This window comes from Impatiens glandulifera, chromosome 1, assembly GCF_907164915.1.
Source record: "Impatiens glandulifera chromosome 1, dImpGla2.1, whole genome shotgun sequence".
Classification (NCBI taxonomy): domain Eukaryota; kingdom Viridiplantae; phylum Streptophyta; class Magnoliopsida; order Ericales; family Balsaminaceae; genus Impatiens; species Impatiens glandulifera.
In genome coordinates, this window is record NC_061862.1 from 13,399,215 (window position 1) to 13,416,094 (window position 16,880).

The 16,880-nt window shown below is 31.8% G+C and overlaps 3 protein-coding genes across 7 annotated transcripts; all 3 read left to right on the forward strand.

The window, feature by feature from the left end:
* Positions 1-358: 358 nt before the first annotated feature.
* LOC124919703 (squamosa promoter-binding-like protein 7) lies at positions 359-4,881 on the forward strand. Of its 2 annotated transcripts, none has more exons than XM_047460022.1 (10): positions 359-1,081; positions 1,320-1,495; positions 1,575-1,798; positions 1,894-1,968; positions 2,071-2,178; positions 2,350-2,467; positions 3,089-3,224; positions 3,376-3,532; positions 3,625-4,128; positions 4,224-4,881. In XM_047460022.1, exons 1-10 carry the CDS (start codon positions 549-551, stop codon positions 4,494-4,496), a joined length of 2,304 nt encoding a protein of 767 aa, XP_047315978.1. In that variant the 5' UTR covers positions 359-548; the 3' UTR covers positions 4,497-4,881. The 2 variants fall into 2 exon arrangements, with proteins under 2 accessions (XP_047315978.1, XP_047315979.1); XM_047460023.1 differs by having other exon boundaries at positions 360-1,081; positions 4,227-4,881.
* Positions 4,882-10,711: 5,830 nt separating this feature from the next.
* On the forward strand, positions 10,712-13,611 carry LOC124920616 (sugar transporter ERD6-like 16). Its single transcript, XM_047461139.1, has 18 exons — positions 10,712-10,957; positions 11,046-11,108; positions 11,182-11,271; positions 11,364-11,423; positions 11,494-11,559; positions 11,636-11,701; positions 11,799-11,874; positions 11,955-12,019; positions 12,093-12,185; positions 12,254-12,334; positions 12,414-12,498; positions 12,570-12,613; positions 12,704-12,766; positions 12,885-12,944; positions 13,021-13,074; positions 13,149-13,208; positions 13,295-13,409; positions 13,499-13,611. The coding sequence occupies exons 1-18, from the start codon at positions 10,712-10,714 to the stop codon at positions 13,609-13,611; spliced, it is 1,500 nt and encodes a 499-aa protein (XP_047317095.1).
* A 255-nt stretch (positions 13,612-13,866) lies between these two features.
* Positions 13,867-16,623, forward strand: LOC124920614 (LEC14B homolog). 4 transcript variants are annotated; one of them, XM_047461135.1, is made up of 9 exons: positions 13,867-14,399; positions 14,527-14,658; positions 14,740-14,817; positions 14,904-15,080; positions 15,168-15,245; positions 15,391-15,566; positions 15,716-15,874; positions 15,958-16,018; positions 16,288-16,623. In XM_047461135.1, exons 1-9 carry the CDS (start codon positions 14,031-14,033, stop codon positions 16,492-16,494), a joined length of 1,437 nt encoding a protein of 478 aa, XP_047317091.1. In that variant the 5' UTR covers positions 13,867-14,030; the 3' UTR covers positions 16,495-16,623. The 4 variants fall into 4 exon arrangements, with proteins under 4 accessions (XP_047317091.1, XP_047317092.1, XP_047317093.1 ...); XM_047461136.1 differs by having other exon boundaries at positions 13,868-14,399; positions 15,719-15,874; XM_047461137.1 differs by having other exon boundaries at positions 13,872-14,399; positions 14,542-14,658.
* Positions 16,624-16,880: the final 257 nt, after the last annotated feature.

The following is a 16,880-nucleotide window of genomic DNA, read 5'->3' on the forward strand; positions in this document are numbered from 1 at the left end:
TATAATAATTTTATCGTTAAGCTTAAATGACTATCATTTATATTATTTTATATGAACCATTTAAAAAAAAAGTTACCTGAATTTGTTTATTTCTAAATTTAAATATATTTTTTTAAATAAGAATCAAATTTAAGTTCTAAATTGTGCATTTAATTTTAAAACAAATAAATGATAAAAAAAAAAAGTAATATTCTTTTGTTAGTAAGCTTGATGTTAAAGTCTTATACTACTCTTATCTACATTTACCATAATTTCTCTAATTTGTAATTTTGTATGTATATAATTATTATTTAAAGTAATAATAACAATCACGCAACCAAAAGAAAAAAAAGAAAAAGGCTTCATGATGGAAAAGCCCAAATGGCTCCATTTTTACGCAAGGGTCGCAGGTATGTCACTGTCTGATAAGATTACCTTCCTTCGACGAATCGCTCTATCTCCCCCCTCCCTCCCATGGCACCGCGCCACCTACCGCCACCACCACAACCCTTTTCTCTCTCTCTCTCTCTAACCAACTTCACATCATCAAACCCTAACACTCTTTTCTCATGAACACTCCCCCTCCTTCACAACCTCTCAACCTCTCAGAAATGGAATCAATCATTGATGAACCCTCGTTGACTAATTCTCTTTGGGATTGGAACGATTTACTTGATTTCAACCTTGATGATCAATTGAACATCTCTATTGTCTCCGATATTCTTCCTCAGGTAAATGATCAATTGCCTGATGATCTTCCTTCCAATAGTCAGTCTGCTGGATCTATTGATGATCCTGGGAGGGTTCGGAAGCGTGACCCCAGGTTGACTTGTTCGAATTATTTGGCGGGTTTGATTCCATGTGCTTGTCCGGAGCTTGATGCCAAACTTGATGAAGAAGCGGCTGTTTTACCGGGGAAGAAACGGGCGCGGACTTCGAGACAGTCGCAAGGATTGGTTAGATGTCAGGTTCCTGGATGTGAAGTGGATATTAGTGAGCTTAAAGGGTACCATAAACGTCACCGTGTTTGTCTGCGATGTGCGAATGCTTCTTCTGTTGTTTTGGATGGACAGAACAAGAGATACTGTCAACAATGCGGAAAGTAAGATCATTTTTCTGTTTTTCTTCATACCCTTTAATTTATGGATCTTATCATTAGTAGAGGTGAAAAAGTTTGTGAATTTTTTGTTATGTTTCACCTGTTAATTGCTGTTGGTTATTCAAGAACCAAGGACAGAGGATCATGGCAATATGAAGCTGTTGGAATCTCACTTTCATTGAATTAAGCTTGTTCTTCCTACTTCTAATATGTTTGTTCCATATGAACATCTTTACCCCAGGTTCCACATCTTGTCAGATTTTGATGAAGGGAAACGCAGCTGTCGAAGAAAGCTTGAACGCCACAACAATAGACGTCGTCGGAAATCCACTGATGGAAAAGGTGCAGCTGAAAGAGAATCCCAAGGGACTACTGCCTCTGCAGAAGATGCTAACTGTGATGATGAGAATGCAAAAGGTAATCAAATACAGTGTCATGATAATTTGCTTTATTTTTAATTGGCGTATTAAGATGGAGTTGTTTTTTGTTTTCATAGAAAGCACATCCTTGAGCGGCCAAACATCCGAGAAGGAACCTTTACTGGACTCAGATGAAGGGCATGTTACAATAGGTTCAGATCCTGTTTCCAATAATGTTCAGAGTAATACCGTTACAACATTCCAGGCACAAGGTGATGCGAATGCTGTTGAAGATAAAGATGAACCAAAATGCTTAAATTCTCCGTCCTGTCTTGACACGAAAAGTGCTTACTCTTCAATGGTACGTACTTTAGTAGTGAATGTGCATTACCTTCTTCCTTGTTGGTATTTGATTTATTACTTATCATTTTGTTATCTGCTTCCACTCCCTCTTAGTGCCCAACTGGTCGGATCTCATTCAAGCTATACGATTGGAATCCTGCAGAATTTCCAAGAAGACTTCGGCATCAAGTACTTACTAGATTATCATTACAGTTTAGTATTTGCGTAAGCATGCATTTTATATTTATGGTAGGCCCTAGGAATTGATTTACTTGGATAATGGTCATGCAGATCTTTCAATGGTTGTCTAGCATGCCAGTTGAATTAGAAGGGTACATCCGTCCTGGATGTACAATCTTGACGATTTTCATTGCGATGCCAAAATTAATGTGGTTTAAGGTAGTAATTCTTCAAACTCTCTGTTATTCCTTAAGATCACTTTTCATGTCACTCAATATTGTTTTTGATGTACATTATTGAAGTCAGTTGGTCTTTCTGGCTGATGTTAGTGATATAAATGACAAATAAATATCTTGAGTTTGGAGGTAATTTCTATGTAATTTCTCACAGATTCTTCAAGATCCCATTTTATCCCTAAGCAACCTTATTGATGTACCGAGTAGCATGCTAGGTGGAAGAGATGGCATGCTTGTTTATCTAGATGACATGGTTTTTCGAATTTCTAAAGGTAGTGTATCTAGACTCATCACGAAACCATATTCTTCATGTTGTTCTACATCTATAGAAGACCCTTGCTAATTGTATCAAGTGTTGGAGTTAGTGAGTTGCTTGTTAATCATAATGCTTTTTTTTCTCTGTTTCATGTTTTTACAGTGATTTACCTATTATTCGATCATTCTCTATAGTCCTTTTTCCTATGAACAAAAAAAAGTTCCTTTATTCTGAGTTCATCATCCAAACTTGTGCTGTTGAAAGTCGTTTGCTGCACTGGACCTCAGAATATATATTGTGCTTCTGTTTCCCTCATAAATTGACGCATTAGAAGATATTGCAGTTTGATTCTAACTTGACACACGCCTGCTGGTTACAAGTTTCTATGGTGGGTTATGATATCCTTACCTTGCGTGGATCCATTGAATATACTAAATTTCATAACCTTTCTTGTTGTATGGTGTTTTGGTCATTTTGTTAATCTAAAAAATGTAATATCAACTCATATTAGGTAGTGAGAAAGTTTTCAGGAAAGTGAGACAAATGGCACATGTTTGGAGTTGCTTATTTTATTATGTACCTTTGATGTGAATGCTTCACAAGCAGGACTGATATTTTTTAGAACTAATGGAAACAGATGGGATGTCTTTTGTGCAAATCAAGCTGGAGAAACAGGTGCCAAAGCTTCACTATGTTCATCCAACATGTTTTGAGGCTGGACAGCCGATGGACTTTGTAGCTTGTGGAAGTAATCTATTTCAACCAAAATTTCGGTATTGACGGTGCTTCTATTTTCAGTTCCTTGTAGACATATTATTCACCACTCTTATGAAACTTCTTTGATGAAATAAATTTACGGACAAGGATATCATAAAATTTTCAAATTGTCAATTCCTTGTACATTAATCTGTGTCCCAATTGCAGGTTTAATGTTTCTTTTGCTGGGAAATATATGGCCCACAAATACTGGTTTACCCCACTTTATACTTGCACCCAAGGGCATTCTGATTTTGATCATCAGTTTGTGAGAATACATATCCCTCATACCCAGCCAAACAGTTTTGGTCCTGCATTTATTGAGGTGTGATTTTTTTTTAATTTTCAAGCAATTTTTTTTTTATCAAGAAGATTGTAAACTTAATGCTCCTTATTTTCCCTCTAAAATATGTGTAGGTTGAGAATGAATCTGGATTATCCAACTTCATTCCAATTGTAATTGCTAGCAAAGAAATTTGTTCCGAGATGAAGAAAATGGAGCAAGTATTTGAAACTTCTGAAACTTTCAAGGGATCAAATTTGTTGGCAACTAGTTGCCCATCATCTGATTCATGCGATGCTTCTTCAGCTATAAGACGAGCATCGTTTTCCCAATTTGTTGCAGATGCAGCTTGGTTACTCAAAGATCCATCCCTGCAAGATTCAGAACAGACATTAGCTTCGTCTCAAATAGTAAGATTCAACGGTTTGTTAGATTTTCTACTAAGCCAGCAGCCCCCAATTTTGCTGGAGAGAGTGCTGTACAACATACAGATTCTATTAGATTCGGCAAAGCTGAACGGTGTGGGCACCACAATTTCTGATAATGATATGAGACTACTTCAGCGAAACGTAGACACTGCTAGAGAGATCCTATCTCTGAATCATCCTCATCAATATGCTGGCCCTGTTCAATATCAGGTACAATACAGTATTCTAATTTATATGTTATAATACCTGGGAAATGTTTTATTCCACATGTGATTTATATTATTAAAAAAATACAAAATTTGTAGCAGGAAATGGAGACAACAAAGTTTGAAGATAGCAATGGGACAACTCCGCTTTTGAATAAGGAGGTTGTAATGAGTGTGAACTTTGTGAAGGAGCAACATAGGAAATCCTGCAGCAGTGTATTACTTACAGAAAAGTCCTTTGGTTCACGTCCATTTGTATTTTTAGTTGCTGCAGCTGTAGTTTGCTTTAGTATATGTGCTGTGGTTCTTCATCCCCAGAAAGTAGGCAGAATTGCAGTAACCATCCGCAGATGCCTGTTTGAAAATTCCTAGGCATAAAGATGATTTGAACAGGATGAAGGGATTTTATGGTAATTATCATGGGGGGTCGTCGGTCGTGGCACCATTTTTATACAATTTTGGTAAGCGGTTTCTTCCTCATTATTTTTATTATTTTTCTGGTAAATTTTGAGGGTTTTCGTGCTCTCTCCAGAAAGGAAGGTGTTGTTGATCCGTTTCTGCCTTGTATATTTGAACCCCACTCTGAAATTCTTTGTTTCTCTAATGGCCTAGGTTTTGTTCATGTTGTAACTCCCCAATTCATGTCATCTCCTATAATTTCATGTAATGAGTGACCTGTGGTCACTCTGACAGCTGATCTTGTAAATTTATTAACTTTTCAAACAAAGTTCTCCTATGGATGTTTCTGTGTCTGTCGGTATTTCATGGGCTGTTTGGAATTTTTATGAGATTGACAATTAGATCGTCTTTAGAGAAGTTGAGATTGACAATTTTCTCTTCAAAGGCTGTAGACGACTGGACTGAATTGGGAAGAAAATGTTTTTTTTAATGTATGTATTGTGGATTATGATTTTTTTATATTGCTTTTATTATGTCTTCATGTTTGTTATGATTTGTAAACATGATATTATTTTAAAGATGTAATAAGGATAATGTTCCCTTACATAGGTAAAGTTTGAAATATCTTCTTATATATTTTGTTTGAAATTGTTTATTTGAAATTATTTATTGTACATTTATTTTTGTGTTTGAATTTATTTATTAAACATCTAAAATCTTATATAACACAGTTGAAAGTTGAAAGTTGAAAATTGAAAATAAACAAATTTTTCCAATGAATGTCCATTTTTTGTTATTCTAAGTATGGGGTCAAAATTTCTACATTTGTCTTTAAATGATTATTTTAGTTTTATTCTCAAACGATAATGCAGTTTCTCTGTTCTATTTTAGACAACGAGGTTGTTGTTCATTCATTTCCTTTTATATTTAGATCATTTGTTTGTTTGTTGTGCTTTTAAAATTATTTTTAAATAATAAAAAATATTAGAAAAGAGATAAATATTATTGATAGTTATATTATTAAAATGTAATCATTATAATAGAGATTATAAAATATGAAATATAATATGGTAATATAAAATTCGCAATACGTCTTAAATCAATTGTTAGATATGAATTGAAGGTTGAATATCCCCTTAATGAGAATGAATTGGGTGTGGGATTTGAAGACCAAGTGATGTTAGTCGGCGGCGATCTATTATTATTAAATTAAATATAAGAAAGTTCAAATTTCTGAAAATAAAATAAAAGTTAGTTTTTACTTAAAAAATTTCATTTTCTACCTAATTATTTTTTTAAACCCATGGGATTCCATTAATTGATTGAAGAGAATGAAGAAATGAGACAATAACTAATTAATTAGTGAATATTAGAAATGAAAATTTAAAAAGAAAAATAATGTTAGAATTGTGAATTTAGGTAAAATATCTCTTGGAGGTCTTCTGTTCTCATGGTGAAAGATTACGCTATCAGAGGGAGCAGGGTAGCAGACCTATATTGAGAACAAATCTCCTAAAATATATATTGAAAAAAGAACTTGTACCAGAAATTGAATAAATAAAAGAAGGAAAAAATTTCGCTTAGACGTATGTCATTGTGCAACTATCTCATTTAAATATATTTAAATGTACTTATAAAAGTCCATTTAAACATATTGATAAGATAAAATATAAAACTCAAAATTTTTCTCAAAATTTTCGAAAAATTCTCCCAAGTCAGTTTCCAAAAATCCAGCCAAATAAACTCTTAAAACAACCGGCCTACTTTTGCATTCTTACAGAGTTTTGAATATTTTAAATAAAATAATCAAAAAGGGAGAAATTGATAAGATAAAATATAAAACTCAAAATTTTTCTCAAAATTTTCGAAAAATTCTCCCAAGTCAGTTTCCAAAAATCCGGCCAAATAAACTCTTAAAACAACCGGCCTACTTTTGCATTCTTACAGAGTTTTGAATATTTTAAATAAAATAATCAAAAAGGGAGAAATTGTTAGATAAAATTAGATCGGTTAAATAAAACTTAACAAAAATAAATTTCCTGTGCAGGAACAGGTAAAGAATTCAGCCGGTCAAGTTACTCAACCGGTTAAGAAACTCAACCGGTCAAGCAACCCAACCGACCAAAAACCTGACCGAACAAGAAGAAAAGATCGGTCAAATCAGAAGGCCAAAATCATTGAACATTCGGTCAATCTGAAGTTATGGAAAAATCGGAAGTCATCTGGTTAACATAAACAACCGACGAGTACAAATAGATACTTCGGGTATCTGTTGAGGATGATACCAAAGTGACAGACTTTAGTATTGCCACTTTCATACAAGTCTGAGGACAGTCTGCAGGTTGCAGAAGATCGTCCGGCAGGATCCTTCTACATCAGGATAAATCAGAATCGCAATCTTCCAAGTACAGGCAACTGTCCAACCGACAATTGTCATATTGAGTAAAAGACAAACCTAGCCAGTTTGACCTACACACTGGAAGACTAGACCGTCAGGTCTGAATCACTGAACCTCTGCTCAACCAATCAGATTCAAGGAAATGAAATGTGATCGTTGGCACATTTCACCTATAAAAGAAGGAGCTGAAGAGGAATAAATGCGGTTACAAGTTCTGTGAGTTTTCTACAACCTAAGTCAAAAATCGTGTACTATCTCTCTAAAGAGCTTAAGCGTTTATTTGAAGAGTAATTACAATTTCGGTTAAAATTGTACGGGTGTTATCGAGCAGAAAATAAGTCTCGATCGGATTGTGTGTGTATTCCTTAGTGAATATCCTTCTCGCGGTTTCGAGAGGAAGGGGTGACGTAGGAGTTTCATCTCCGAACATCCATAAAAATCTGTCTTGTTATTTACTTTCCGCCAGCTTTACATTCTAACCGATTTGCACTAACCTACTAATACCGCTCCAACCGATTCAACATCACCTAAACCAAATTAATAAGCTGCAAAACCGACCCAGCAATCTCCAAACCTATCTTATTCAAATCTGGTTCTGTCTATCTCGTGTGTGTGCTGCTTCAACCTGAAACAAACCACTTCCGCGCTTGAACTCGGTTCAAGGGTTTGTGATAGTTTGTGTAGTATTGAAACCCCGGTGTTAATCTCTAACCGGATTAATCACCACCTTTGAGTGAGACGCATTAACCAGCTAGATCCCGGTCCCCAGCCGCGACCTAGATCCTAACACATATGTACTATCAAAAATTGACTCATTTAACCTCTTTTAATAAATCATGATTAATTTTTAGTTTTTAATTTATATATTTATTAATTAAATATTAATATATTTTCTCTCCCATCATTTTTCATTAATAAATGAATCCTTTACTTTTATTTTTTTCATAAATGTTTTTTATTTTTTTTATGAGTATTTATTATTAATTATTTTAATTTTATTATATATATATATATGGACATTGGTTATTAATTATTTTAACTTTATATTTTTTTTTTTTTTTTATATTTGTTTTTTTTATTTTAACATTAATTATTAATTATCTTAAAATGGTTTGGTCTCAATTATTATACTTTCAACCATAAAATATTTTTAACACAAAAATAAATTAATTAATATTTAGATAATAATAGCAATCTATTCATCAAACACCAAAATAGTAATAATCAAATATTAGACAAAACAATGTTACTTACTATTACTATAAGTTATGAATAAAAATTAAATAAAAAATTATTAATTTTATTTTTATTCATATTAAATTTAATAAAAAAAAAATTTAAAAAATATTATAGTAAAACATAAAATTTATAAATAAATTATTAAATTAAAAACAAGAATTTAAGATTTATGAGAAATAAAAACTAGTAAAAAAACTGTAGATGAAATAAAAAAAGAAACTAATATAAAAATAATAAAAAAGTTTAAGAATAAAATAAATTATTTGGTTTAATTAATGTAAATGGATGAGAGAAAAAATATATTAATATTTAATTAATAAATATATAAATTTAAAAATAAAAATTAACTATGAACCAATTTTTAATAGTATGGATGTTTAAATGACATTTTATTATAGTATATACGTCTAAGTGAGCTTTTTTTCTAAATAAAAAGTATTAAGAATAAACTTCGATAACTATATAACTATTGGATATCTTATTCTTATTTAATATTAATATTATTTGATTACTTAAAAAGATGATTTTTGGGGAATAAAAATAAAAAACAATATATAAATATGAAAGAGACAAATTATTAACAACTTTATCAACGTCCTAGTTTGCTATCATTGTCTGAAAATAGAAAATAGAGTGGAATTGTGGTGTTATCGTTTGAGAATAAAACTAAAAAGTCATCTAAGTGAGTTTTACTCATGATTTAAAAAATTTAAAAAAATGAATTTATAATATTTTCAACACAAATGAATAGTGTTATAATATTTTATATTATTTTAGATTTTAGAGAATAAATTCAAAAAATTCATATAGAGTAATTTTAAACAAAAAAAAAAAATGTTTTAAACTCAAATAAATGTAAAAAAAAAACATTATACCTATTACTTTTATTTAAAACATTTTAAAATAATTATTTTAAATGAATCAAATATTTACTTTGTGGATGGATGCATTGATATATTTTTTTTTAGATCAATCTAGTATAAGATTCCGTTTGGAGAGTTGTGTTCAATATTTCCCATTTTAATTAATGTATTTTTAATAAGGTTTGGATTATTTGAATAATTTTAAATATTCTATCATCTTTTCAACTATAAGATTCAAATATTATTTTTGTACATGAAAACAGATCGAGATGGTGGGTATATTAATGCAATTGTTTTAATTGAGAAAAAAAAATGAAACAGGAAATCGAAAATCTGTTATGGTTTGGCTGGCAAGTCATATGGGGATGAATCATGATATAATAAATTAAAAAGAAGCCATCAGTGACAGCTCTTATCCCACACTTATATGACTGACAATATATATTCAATCATTTATAACAAACAAACAAACAATAAAATAGAAAACAAAAATAACAAGGTTGAACAATGTTTGTGACGATCACTCATTATTTAATTATTGTCAATAATGTCTTTTCTATGTTATAATCTAGGATTCATCAATTTTCCCGGAGTATATCATACATTTGTGTTACAAAATTTTAAATTACTTCTCTACATATTAGATGTTATAGTGCATTGCTTTAATTGATAATCAAACTGCCAACTATAGGGTGATTTTATTATAATATATATATATATATTAAGGATAAAACGTGGAAATTTAATTATTAATGGTGTCGAGAATGATGTCAACAATGATGTGTTCACGTAATTAGACTTGGAAAATTAAATTTCTCCATTATATATATATATAACGATGCTTAATTTCAAAGTGTCCGGATTGCTAGGTCGAGAACTGTGGTTAATTTGGATATATATGTGAGAGTAAATTAAAAATGCTATCAAAATTTTAATTTGTAATTTTTTTTCTCGATTTTTGTATAATTATTCGTACAAATGCACGGCTATATACTAGTTAAATTTAAGTTTTATAAATTACACATTATTCTTAACATCATTCATGACACTCAAATTTTTTTCTCATTATAATATATTTTTATTAGATTAAGCTCATATCTTTATTTTATTTTATTTTTACAGTAAAGCTCAACTAAATTTTAATTTGGATAAATCTTTAGTTGAAAAGTTATTTCATTGAATTATAATAATATTATAATTTAACTTTTATATAAATACAAAATTATATTAATTTTATTTACACCATTTCTTAATTTTAAGTCAGGTTTGACCTTAATTATTTAAAAAAATAATGATGAGGAGATAAAAATATTTTTTTATAAAAAAAATTAAAATATATATTAATATATAATGATAAAATAAAAACAACTATAATTATTATTTTTAATTAGTTACCTACAAAATAAAATAAATTTAATCTGTATTTAATTTAAAAAATAAATATGTCTATGATAAAATTAAGAAAAATTGTAATTATAAAGATATTTTTCCAAATATAATTTTCTTTTTGAACAAATTTCTAATTTGAGAGATTTCAAAAAATGCAAATTTATAATTATTAGTTTCTTTTCTTCAAAAGACAACTTTGTACTTCTTTCTGTTATGTGTCAACTTCTAACTAGGAGTAGAATATAGAAGGAGCTCTCTTTTTTTCTCTCTTAAGATTGTTCATTCGATTTGCTTTTGAAATGGCCGGAATAGTAGAGCAAATCAACGACCTAGAAAATGGGTTTAATCATAGCCAAGATTTGGAGAAGCCATTGATCAATGATCATCATCATCAGCAGCAGCAGCCGAAGAAGAAGGTTATAATTTCGTATACTGAAGGTGAAGAAATCAGTAGCGAGGATGAAGACAACAATGGGTCCTCCATTGGAATGGTTTTGCTCAGTACAGCTGTTGCAGTCTGTGGCTCCTTTGAGTTTGGAACATGCGTAATTTTCAACTTTTTTTTTATACAATCCTCCTGTTTTATCAACAAATAAGAAAACCCAATTCTTAAAATTGATTAATCTTTTGTAGGTTGGCTATTCAGCACCCACTCAATCAGCTATTAGGAATGATCTTCATCTTTCTCTGGCAGAGGTTACAATTTACTTAATAAATTAATGTTTGTGTTCATCAATTGGATTATTCTTCATTCTTGTACTGTTTGCAGTTTTCCATGTTTGGTTCTATATTGACAATTGGTGCCATGATTGGAGCTATTACTAGTGGTCATATTTCAGATTTAATCGGTCGAAAAGGGGTCAGTATGAAAATGGGAAAAACACTCTTTTGTTGTTCTGTGTGTTAAGTTTTTACTCAAGAACTAATAACAAATTCAATTTATGAAAACAGGCAATGAGATTGTCTTCTTCTTTCTGCATTGCGGGATGGCTGGCTGTGTATTTCTCAATGGTATGATTGATTGAATTTGATCGGTTTATCAAGCATATATTGATGTCTTGTCTTTGTTATTCAACTTTAGGGACCTGTGTTTCTCGATGTTGGAAGGTTCCTTACTGGATACGGGATTGGGATTTTCTCCTATGTGGTAATTTAATTTACATCATCTTGAAAGACTGAAGAGAAAGACACGAGATCTATAACTTTTTGAATTTAATTAATAGGTTCCAATTTTCATTGCTGAAATAGCACCCAAAAATCTTCGAGGTGGACTTGCAACTTTGAATCAGGTTAGTGAAATGTGATGTGTGTTCTTCCATTATCTTTGTCTGATTATTGGAAATCGAAGAGAACAAGAAATATTTCGTTGATTTTCTTAATTTGCAGCTTCTGATTGTTCTTGGTTCATCAGTTGTGTTCTTGTTGGGAACTGTTTTAAATTGGAGGCAGTTGGCTTTAATAGGTATTTTTCATACAATTTAACTAATCTAAAGACAAATCTATTTTTCTCCAAGAAACTGAATGAAACTATTTTATTTGAAGGACTTCTTCCATGCATTTTCCAGTTTGTGGGTTTATTCTTCATACCCGAGTCTCCAAGATGGCTGGTGAGCTTTATAATAATGAAAAGAAACAGAGGATTATTCTCGAACAAAATATACTGAAAAGCTACAATTTCAGGTGAAGGTTGGCCTTAATAAGGAATTCGAAGTTTCTCTTCAAAAACTTCGTGGAAAAGATGCAGATACTACTCGTGAGAAAAATGAAATTCAGGTACATTCATCTTATATCCTGACATTTATCGACTTAGTACATTAAATTTGTTTTTGTTTTCGTGTCAGGCATATATCAAATGTCTAGAAAGTCTTCCAAAAGCTAGAATACTGGATCTGTTTGAGAAGAAGTATTTACGGGCTGTGATTGTAAGATCGTGTAAAAGTTTCTTTATTTGTTCAAGCTTCCATCTTGTTTCTAACCATGATCTAAATCTTTGTCATGAAGATTGGTGTAGGCTTAATGGTTTTCCAACAATTTGTTGGTATTAATGGAATAGGATTCTATTTCATCGAGACATTGGCAGCTGCTGGTAATGAAACTTAGTTATGAAAACCTTTTTCAAATTGTTAATTTTCTAATACAGAGCCTGAAACATTTCAGGGTTATCGGGCAAAATGGGAACCATATCGTTTGCCTTAATTCAGGTTTCATTTTTTTTTAATTTATTTATATTATGGCATCCGATCCAATCCAATCCAATCCAATCGGTGTGAGCCCTTGCTGTTGTTGTGTAGATTCCGATAACAATGATTGGAGCAGTATTAATGGACAAGTCAGGAAGAAAACCTCTTCTCATTGTAAGTAACTAAGTAACATGTTTCTAATAATCTTATCAAAAACAAAACAAAAAAATGTTTTTAATAAAACATTCCTTTCGCAAACAATTAATCTAAGATTTTTTTGTAAACTTTTCAGGTGTCTGCTTCTGGATTATTCGTCGGTTGTCTCATGGCTGCAGCTTCTTTCTTCTTCAAGGTATTATTATTATGCTTTTGAGTCATTATTATTGAGATTTGAGAGTGATCAATAACTTCAATTTTTTCTTTATCAGGGCCAAAGTTTATATCTTGAATGGACTCCATTTTTGGCTGTCGCGGGAATATTGGTAAATCGCATAGCTCAATATTCATCTAAAATTTTATATTTTCAATACTAAGTTTCCTTTTTTAATGACAATAGATCTATGTAGCTTCATTCTCAATTGGAATGGGAGCTGTTCCTTGGGTAATTATGTCTGAGGTATGTTTTTTCAAGTATAATATAAAATATATACAAGAAAATTACTTCTAATTGAAACTTACTATATTTTTTTTCTCTTTTTTTAGATCTTCCCGATACACATTAAGGGTGTCGCGGGGAGTTTGGTGGTGTTGGTGAATTGGCTCGGTGCTTGGATAGTCTCATACACGTTCAATTTTCTCATGACTTGGGATTCCACAGGTTTTTTAGCCTACCGAAAATCTTAACTATAATAAAAGAGTATTCGATGATATTATATTAATGATTTCTTTTGTGGTACTTAATTTCAGGAACATTTTTGATCTACGCGGCATTTTGCGTGTTGACTGTGCTTTTCGTGGCGAGAGTAGTTCCCGAGACCAAAGGAAAGACTTTAGAGGAAATCGAGAATTCAATGAAATAGTAACTAGATGAATAATGAGATACCTTAAAATTTTATTCATTATTGCTATTCGGATAAAAGATAGTACTATTGATTAGTCAATTCTTAATTGATTGGAAAAATATGTTTAAATTGGACAATTTTGTTATTTTTAAGGTTCAAAGTTCAAACAAAAACAATTGTGAACTCTGCGATTAATTAATCGCGAGATTACCTCGGTCGGCGATTGAAATTATTGTGCAAAAATATCTTCATATAATCGCCCAAGTAAACAAGTGAAGGTGATAGTAATAAAGTCTGTCTTTTTCTCTTTATTCAATCCGATTGCCGACCGAACCGACCACCCACAAACAAATTCGCACACCGACTGTTGATGTATGTTCGCGTTTATGGGTTATTACAGGCGAAGTTGAATTTGTACGCTAATCTATCAGGAATCAATGGCTAGAACGAAGAAGGTTAGTAGTTCAACAGAAGGGTCGAGAGGCAAACACGGTAGCGATGAGCGATTAAGCTATCTTGATCATGATGTTGCTCAATTGACTAAACTTGGGTCATCGCCAAATGCGTTTATCAGTCGGGCGGCCGCGCAATCGAGAAATTCGATACTGCGTGTTTCTCCAGTAAAGATGTTGGCTTGCAGAGAAATGAACATATCAGGGAAAGGAAGATTCTCAGCTGCGGATAATTGTCACATTTCCAGCCGATATCTTCCTGTTCATGGTCCTCGGAGTATCTACAGAATGAATAGCCGTGCTTATGTTTCTCAGTTTTCTTCGGATGGTTCACTTTTTGTTGCAGCATTTCAGGTTTTGTAGGATTTGAGTTTATGTTTTTGGGTGTCAATTGTTGTTTTCAACAGAAAAAAAGAAGGAATGATCAATTTATATGAAGAAGAACAAGTTACTGATTGATTGTCTGTTGTTTATGCATTAGTTTCGTTTTGAACAGGAAAACCTTATAAGGATATACAACGTAGATAATTGGAAAACTAAAAAGGATATCATGACTAAAAGCTTAAGATGGACCATCACTGATGCTTCTCTGTCACCAGATCAACAACATCTAGTAAGTTTATGACAATTCTCCAAGATGTTTATTTGTATTTTCTTATGATTGTTTAAGTAGTTGTTTTGTGTTTGAGTGCAGGTTTATTCCAGCATCTCACCTGTTGTTCATATTGTTAATGTTGGGTCTGGTCCAGAAGAATCTCATGCGAATGTTACGGTGTGTATCACTATTCACTAGTTTCCTTAATCACGATTAGAAATAGGAATAAGAAATAAGAAAAGCTTTCTCACTGTTGTATGCAGGAAATTCACGAGGAACTGGTTTTCTCTAATGATAATGAAAGACGACACCCTTTTGGAATATTCTCTGTAAAATTTTCAAATGATGGAAGAGAGCTTCTAGCTGCTTGTAATGATGGTTCAATCTATGCTTATGACCTTGCAAAAGATAAAGTCACATTGCGCATTCCAGCACATTCGGTATTGTAACAATAAATGGATATATCATGTTCATTGCAATTAAATGATTAGTGTTGAGTATTGCTGATGCAATATTTCTTTTGACAGTCTGATGTTAATGCTGTATGTTTTGCTGATGAAAGTGGCCACCTCATATATTCTGGGGGCGATGATAACTTGTGCAAGGTGAGACTTGATTCTTCCTTTATAAAATGGCTTGGTAAAGTTAAATTTGAGATAATTCTTCTCAGCAATTGTAATGAATACAAATTTGTAGTTTTAATGGCATAGAAGCTTCGAACTGCGTTTTAATTTTATTATTATCTTTTAGATATGGGACAGGCGTTGCTTTTCTGCTAAAGGACAGGCAGCCGGTGTGCTGGAGGGGCATCTAGAAGGCATTACTTTTATCGATAGTCGTGGAGATGGTCGATACTTCATCTCGAATGGGAAAGATCAGGCCATTAAACTTTGGGATATTCGTAAGATGTCCTCTAAAATTCCTAGGTATCACTGTTTTTTTCACTGTTATGTTTATATCTTTACATGTTACTTCTATTCTTAAGCTGTTATCTTTACATCTAGAATTGATCACTATGAATGAATTTTTAAAAGTTTTTGAAATAAATGAATGTTAATAGTTTCTTTTTACGCAGCAGCTCGATGGAAAGGGAATTTGAATGGGATTATAGATGGATGGAGTATCCATCTCGCGCTAGAAATTTGAAGCATCCAAATGATCTATCGGTCTCTACATACAAAGGTCACTTGGTTTTGCGTACACTTATAAGATGTTATTTCTCTCCCGTGTATAGGTAAAATGACTATTTTATCCTTTATGTGCTTGTGTAGTTCTTGTGATCTTCTCATTACCTCTATACCCTTTTTGTTTCTGCAGCACGGGCCAGAAATACATATATACAGGATCCAGCGACTCGTCTGTATATATTTATGATTTGGTAGGTATCATTCTGTTTCTTGAAAGCTTATTTTTCTAACCTTTACAAGTATTTACTGTCTTGTTCACCTTGATACAAAAGTTGTGGATCGAGAAGCGTATTTGAATGAAAATATATTTAGAAACTAAAGTTAGTTAATGATAATTGATAGATTACAAAATTATTTGGTTGTTTATCATTATATCATGAATACAGAGACAAGAATTAGATGTGTTTCTAAATGCTGGTCATTTTTTGTGAAACAAATGTGTATTTTTTTGTAATTACAGGTTAGTGGAGAACAAGTTGGGCGGCTTGACCATCATGAAGATACAGTGAGGGACTGTAATTGGCACCCGTATTACCCAATGCTGATCAGCTCTTCCTGGGATGGGACAATTGCGAGATGGGAATTTCCTGGAGAACATGAGAATCCGGTTCCTGTGAAGATGAACGGTCGGAGTACTCGGAGTAGGGGTAGGCCTCGTCCCATCTGAACTTTCATTTATTTTCTTTAACATCATATCCTTCAATTTCATGTATATTTTTTTCTGTCTTTAGACTGTATTTTCTCCTATTTGGACATATGTCTTACATATTAATACTATATTTTGGTATGTAGGTATGATAAATGTATTGTATATATTATTATTGGTCAGTTGAAAGAATATATAATAATAAATTTCAAGACAACTCTAAAATTAATAGTTAATTATAGACCATCAACTTAATAAGTACCAATGAAAATTTCATATTAAAATTGTCATATTTTTTATAAAAAAGAATAAAGATTGTAAATTGTAAAAATATAATGGGGAAACCTGCAAATTTATTTTGAACTTACAATGTTAATTTTTTCTTTATAACTTGATGCCTGTTTTTG

What these genes read in the sequence shown, in the direction of transcription:
- LOC124920614 (XM_047461135.1), top strand. Translation starts at nt 14,031, where the DNA reads ATGGCTAGAACGAAGAAGGTTAGTAGTTCAACAGAAGGGTCGAGAGGC. An exon ending in AATCTCATGCGAATGTTACG is followed by an intron (nt 14,818 to 14,903) that starts GTGTGTATCACT and finishes TGTTGTATGCAG; the next exon opens with GAAATTCACGAGGAACTGGT. An exon ending in TGCGCATTCCAGCACATTCG is followed by an intron (nt 15,081 to 15,167) that starts GTATTGTAACAA and finishes TTCTTTTGACAG; the next exon opens with TCTGATGTTAATGCTGTATG.
- LOC124920616 (XM_047461139.1), top strand. Translation starts at nt 10,712, where the DNA reads ATGGCCGGAATAGTAGAGCAAATCAACGACCTAGAAAATGGGTTTAAT. An exon ending in GACTTGCAACTTTGAATCAG is followed by an intron (nt 11,702 to 11,798) that starts GTTAGTGAAATG and finishes CTTAATTTGCAG; the next exon opens with CTTCTGATTGTTCTTGGTTC. An exon ending in CATGACTTGGGATTCCACAG is followed by an intron (nt 13,410 to 13,498) that starts GTTTTTTAGCCT and finishes ACTTAATTTCAG; the next exon opens with GAACATTTTTGATCTACGCG.
- LOC124919703 (XM_047460022.1), top strand. Translation starts at nt 549, where the DNA reads ATGAACACTCCCCCTCCTTCACAACCTCTCAACCTCTCAGAAATGGAA. An exon ending in TACTGTCAACAATGCGGAAA is followed by an intron (nt 1,082 to 1,319) that starts GTAAGATCATTT and finishes TCTTTACCCCAG; the next exon opens with GTTCCACATCTTGTCAGATT. An exon ending in CAAAATTAATGTGGTTTAAG is followed by an intron (nt 2,179 to 2,349) that starts GTAGTAATTCTT and finishes AATTTCTCACAG; the next exon opens with ATTCTTCAAGATCCCATTTT.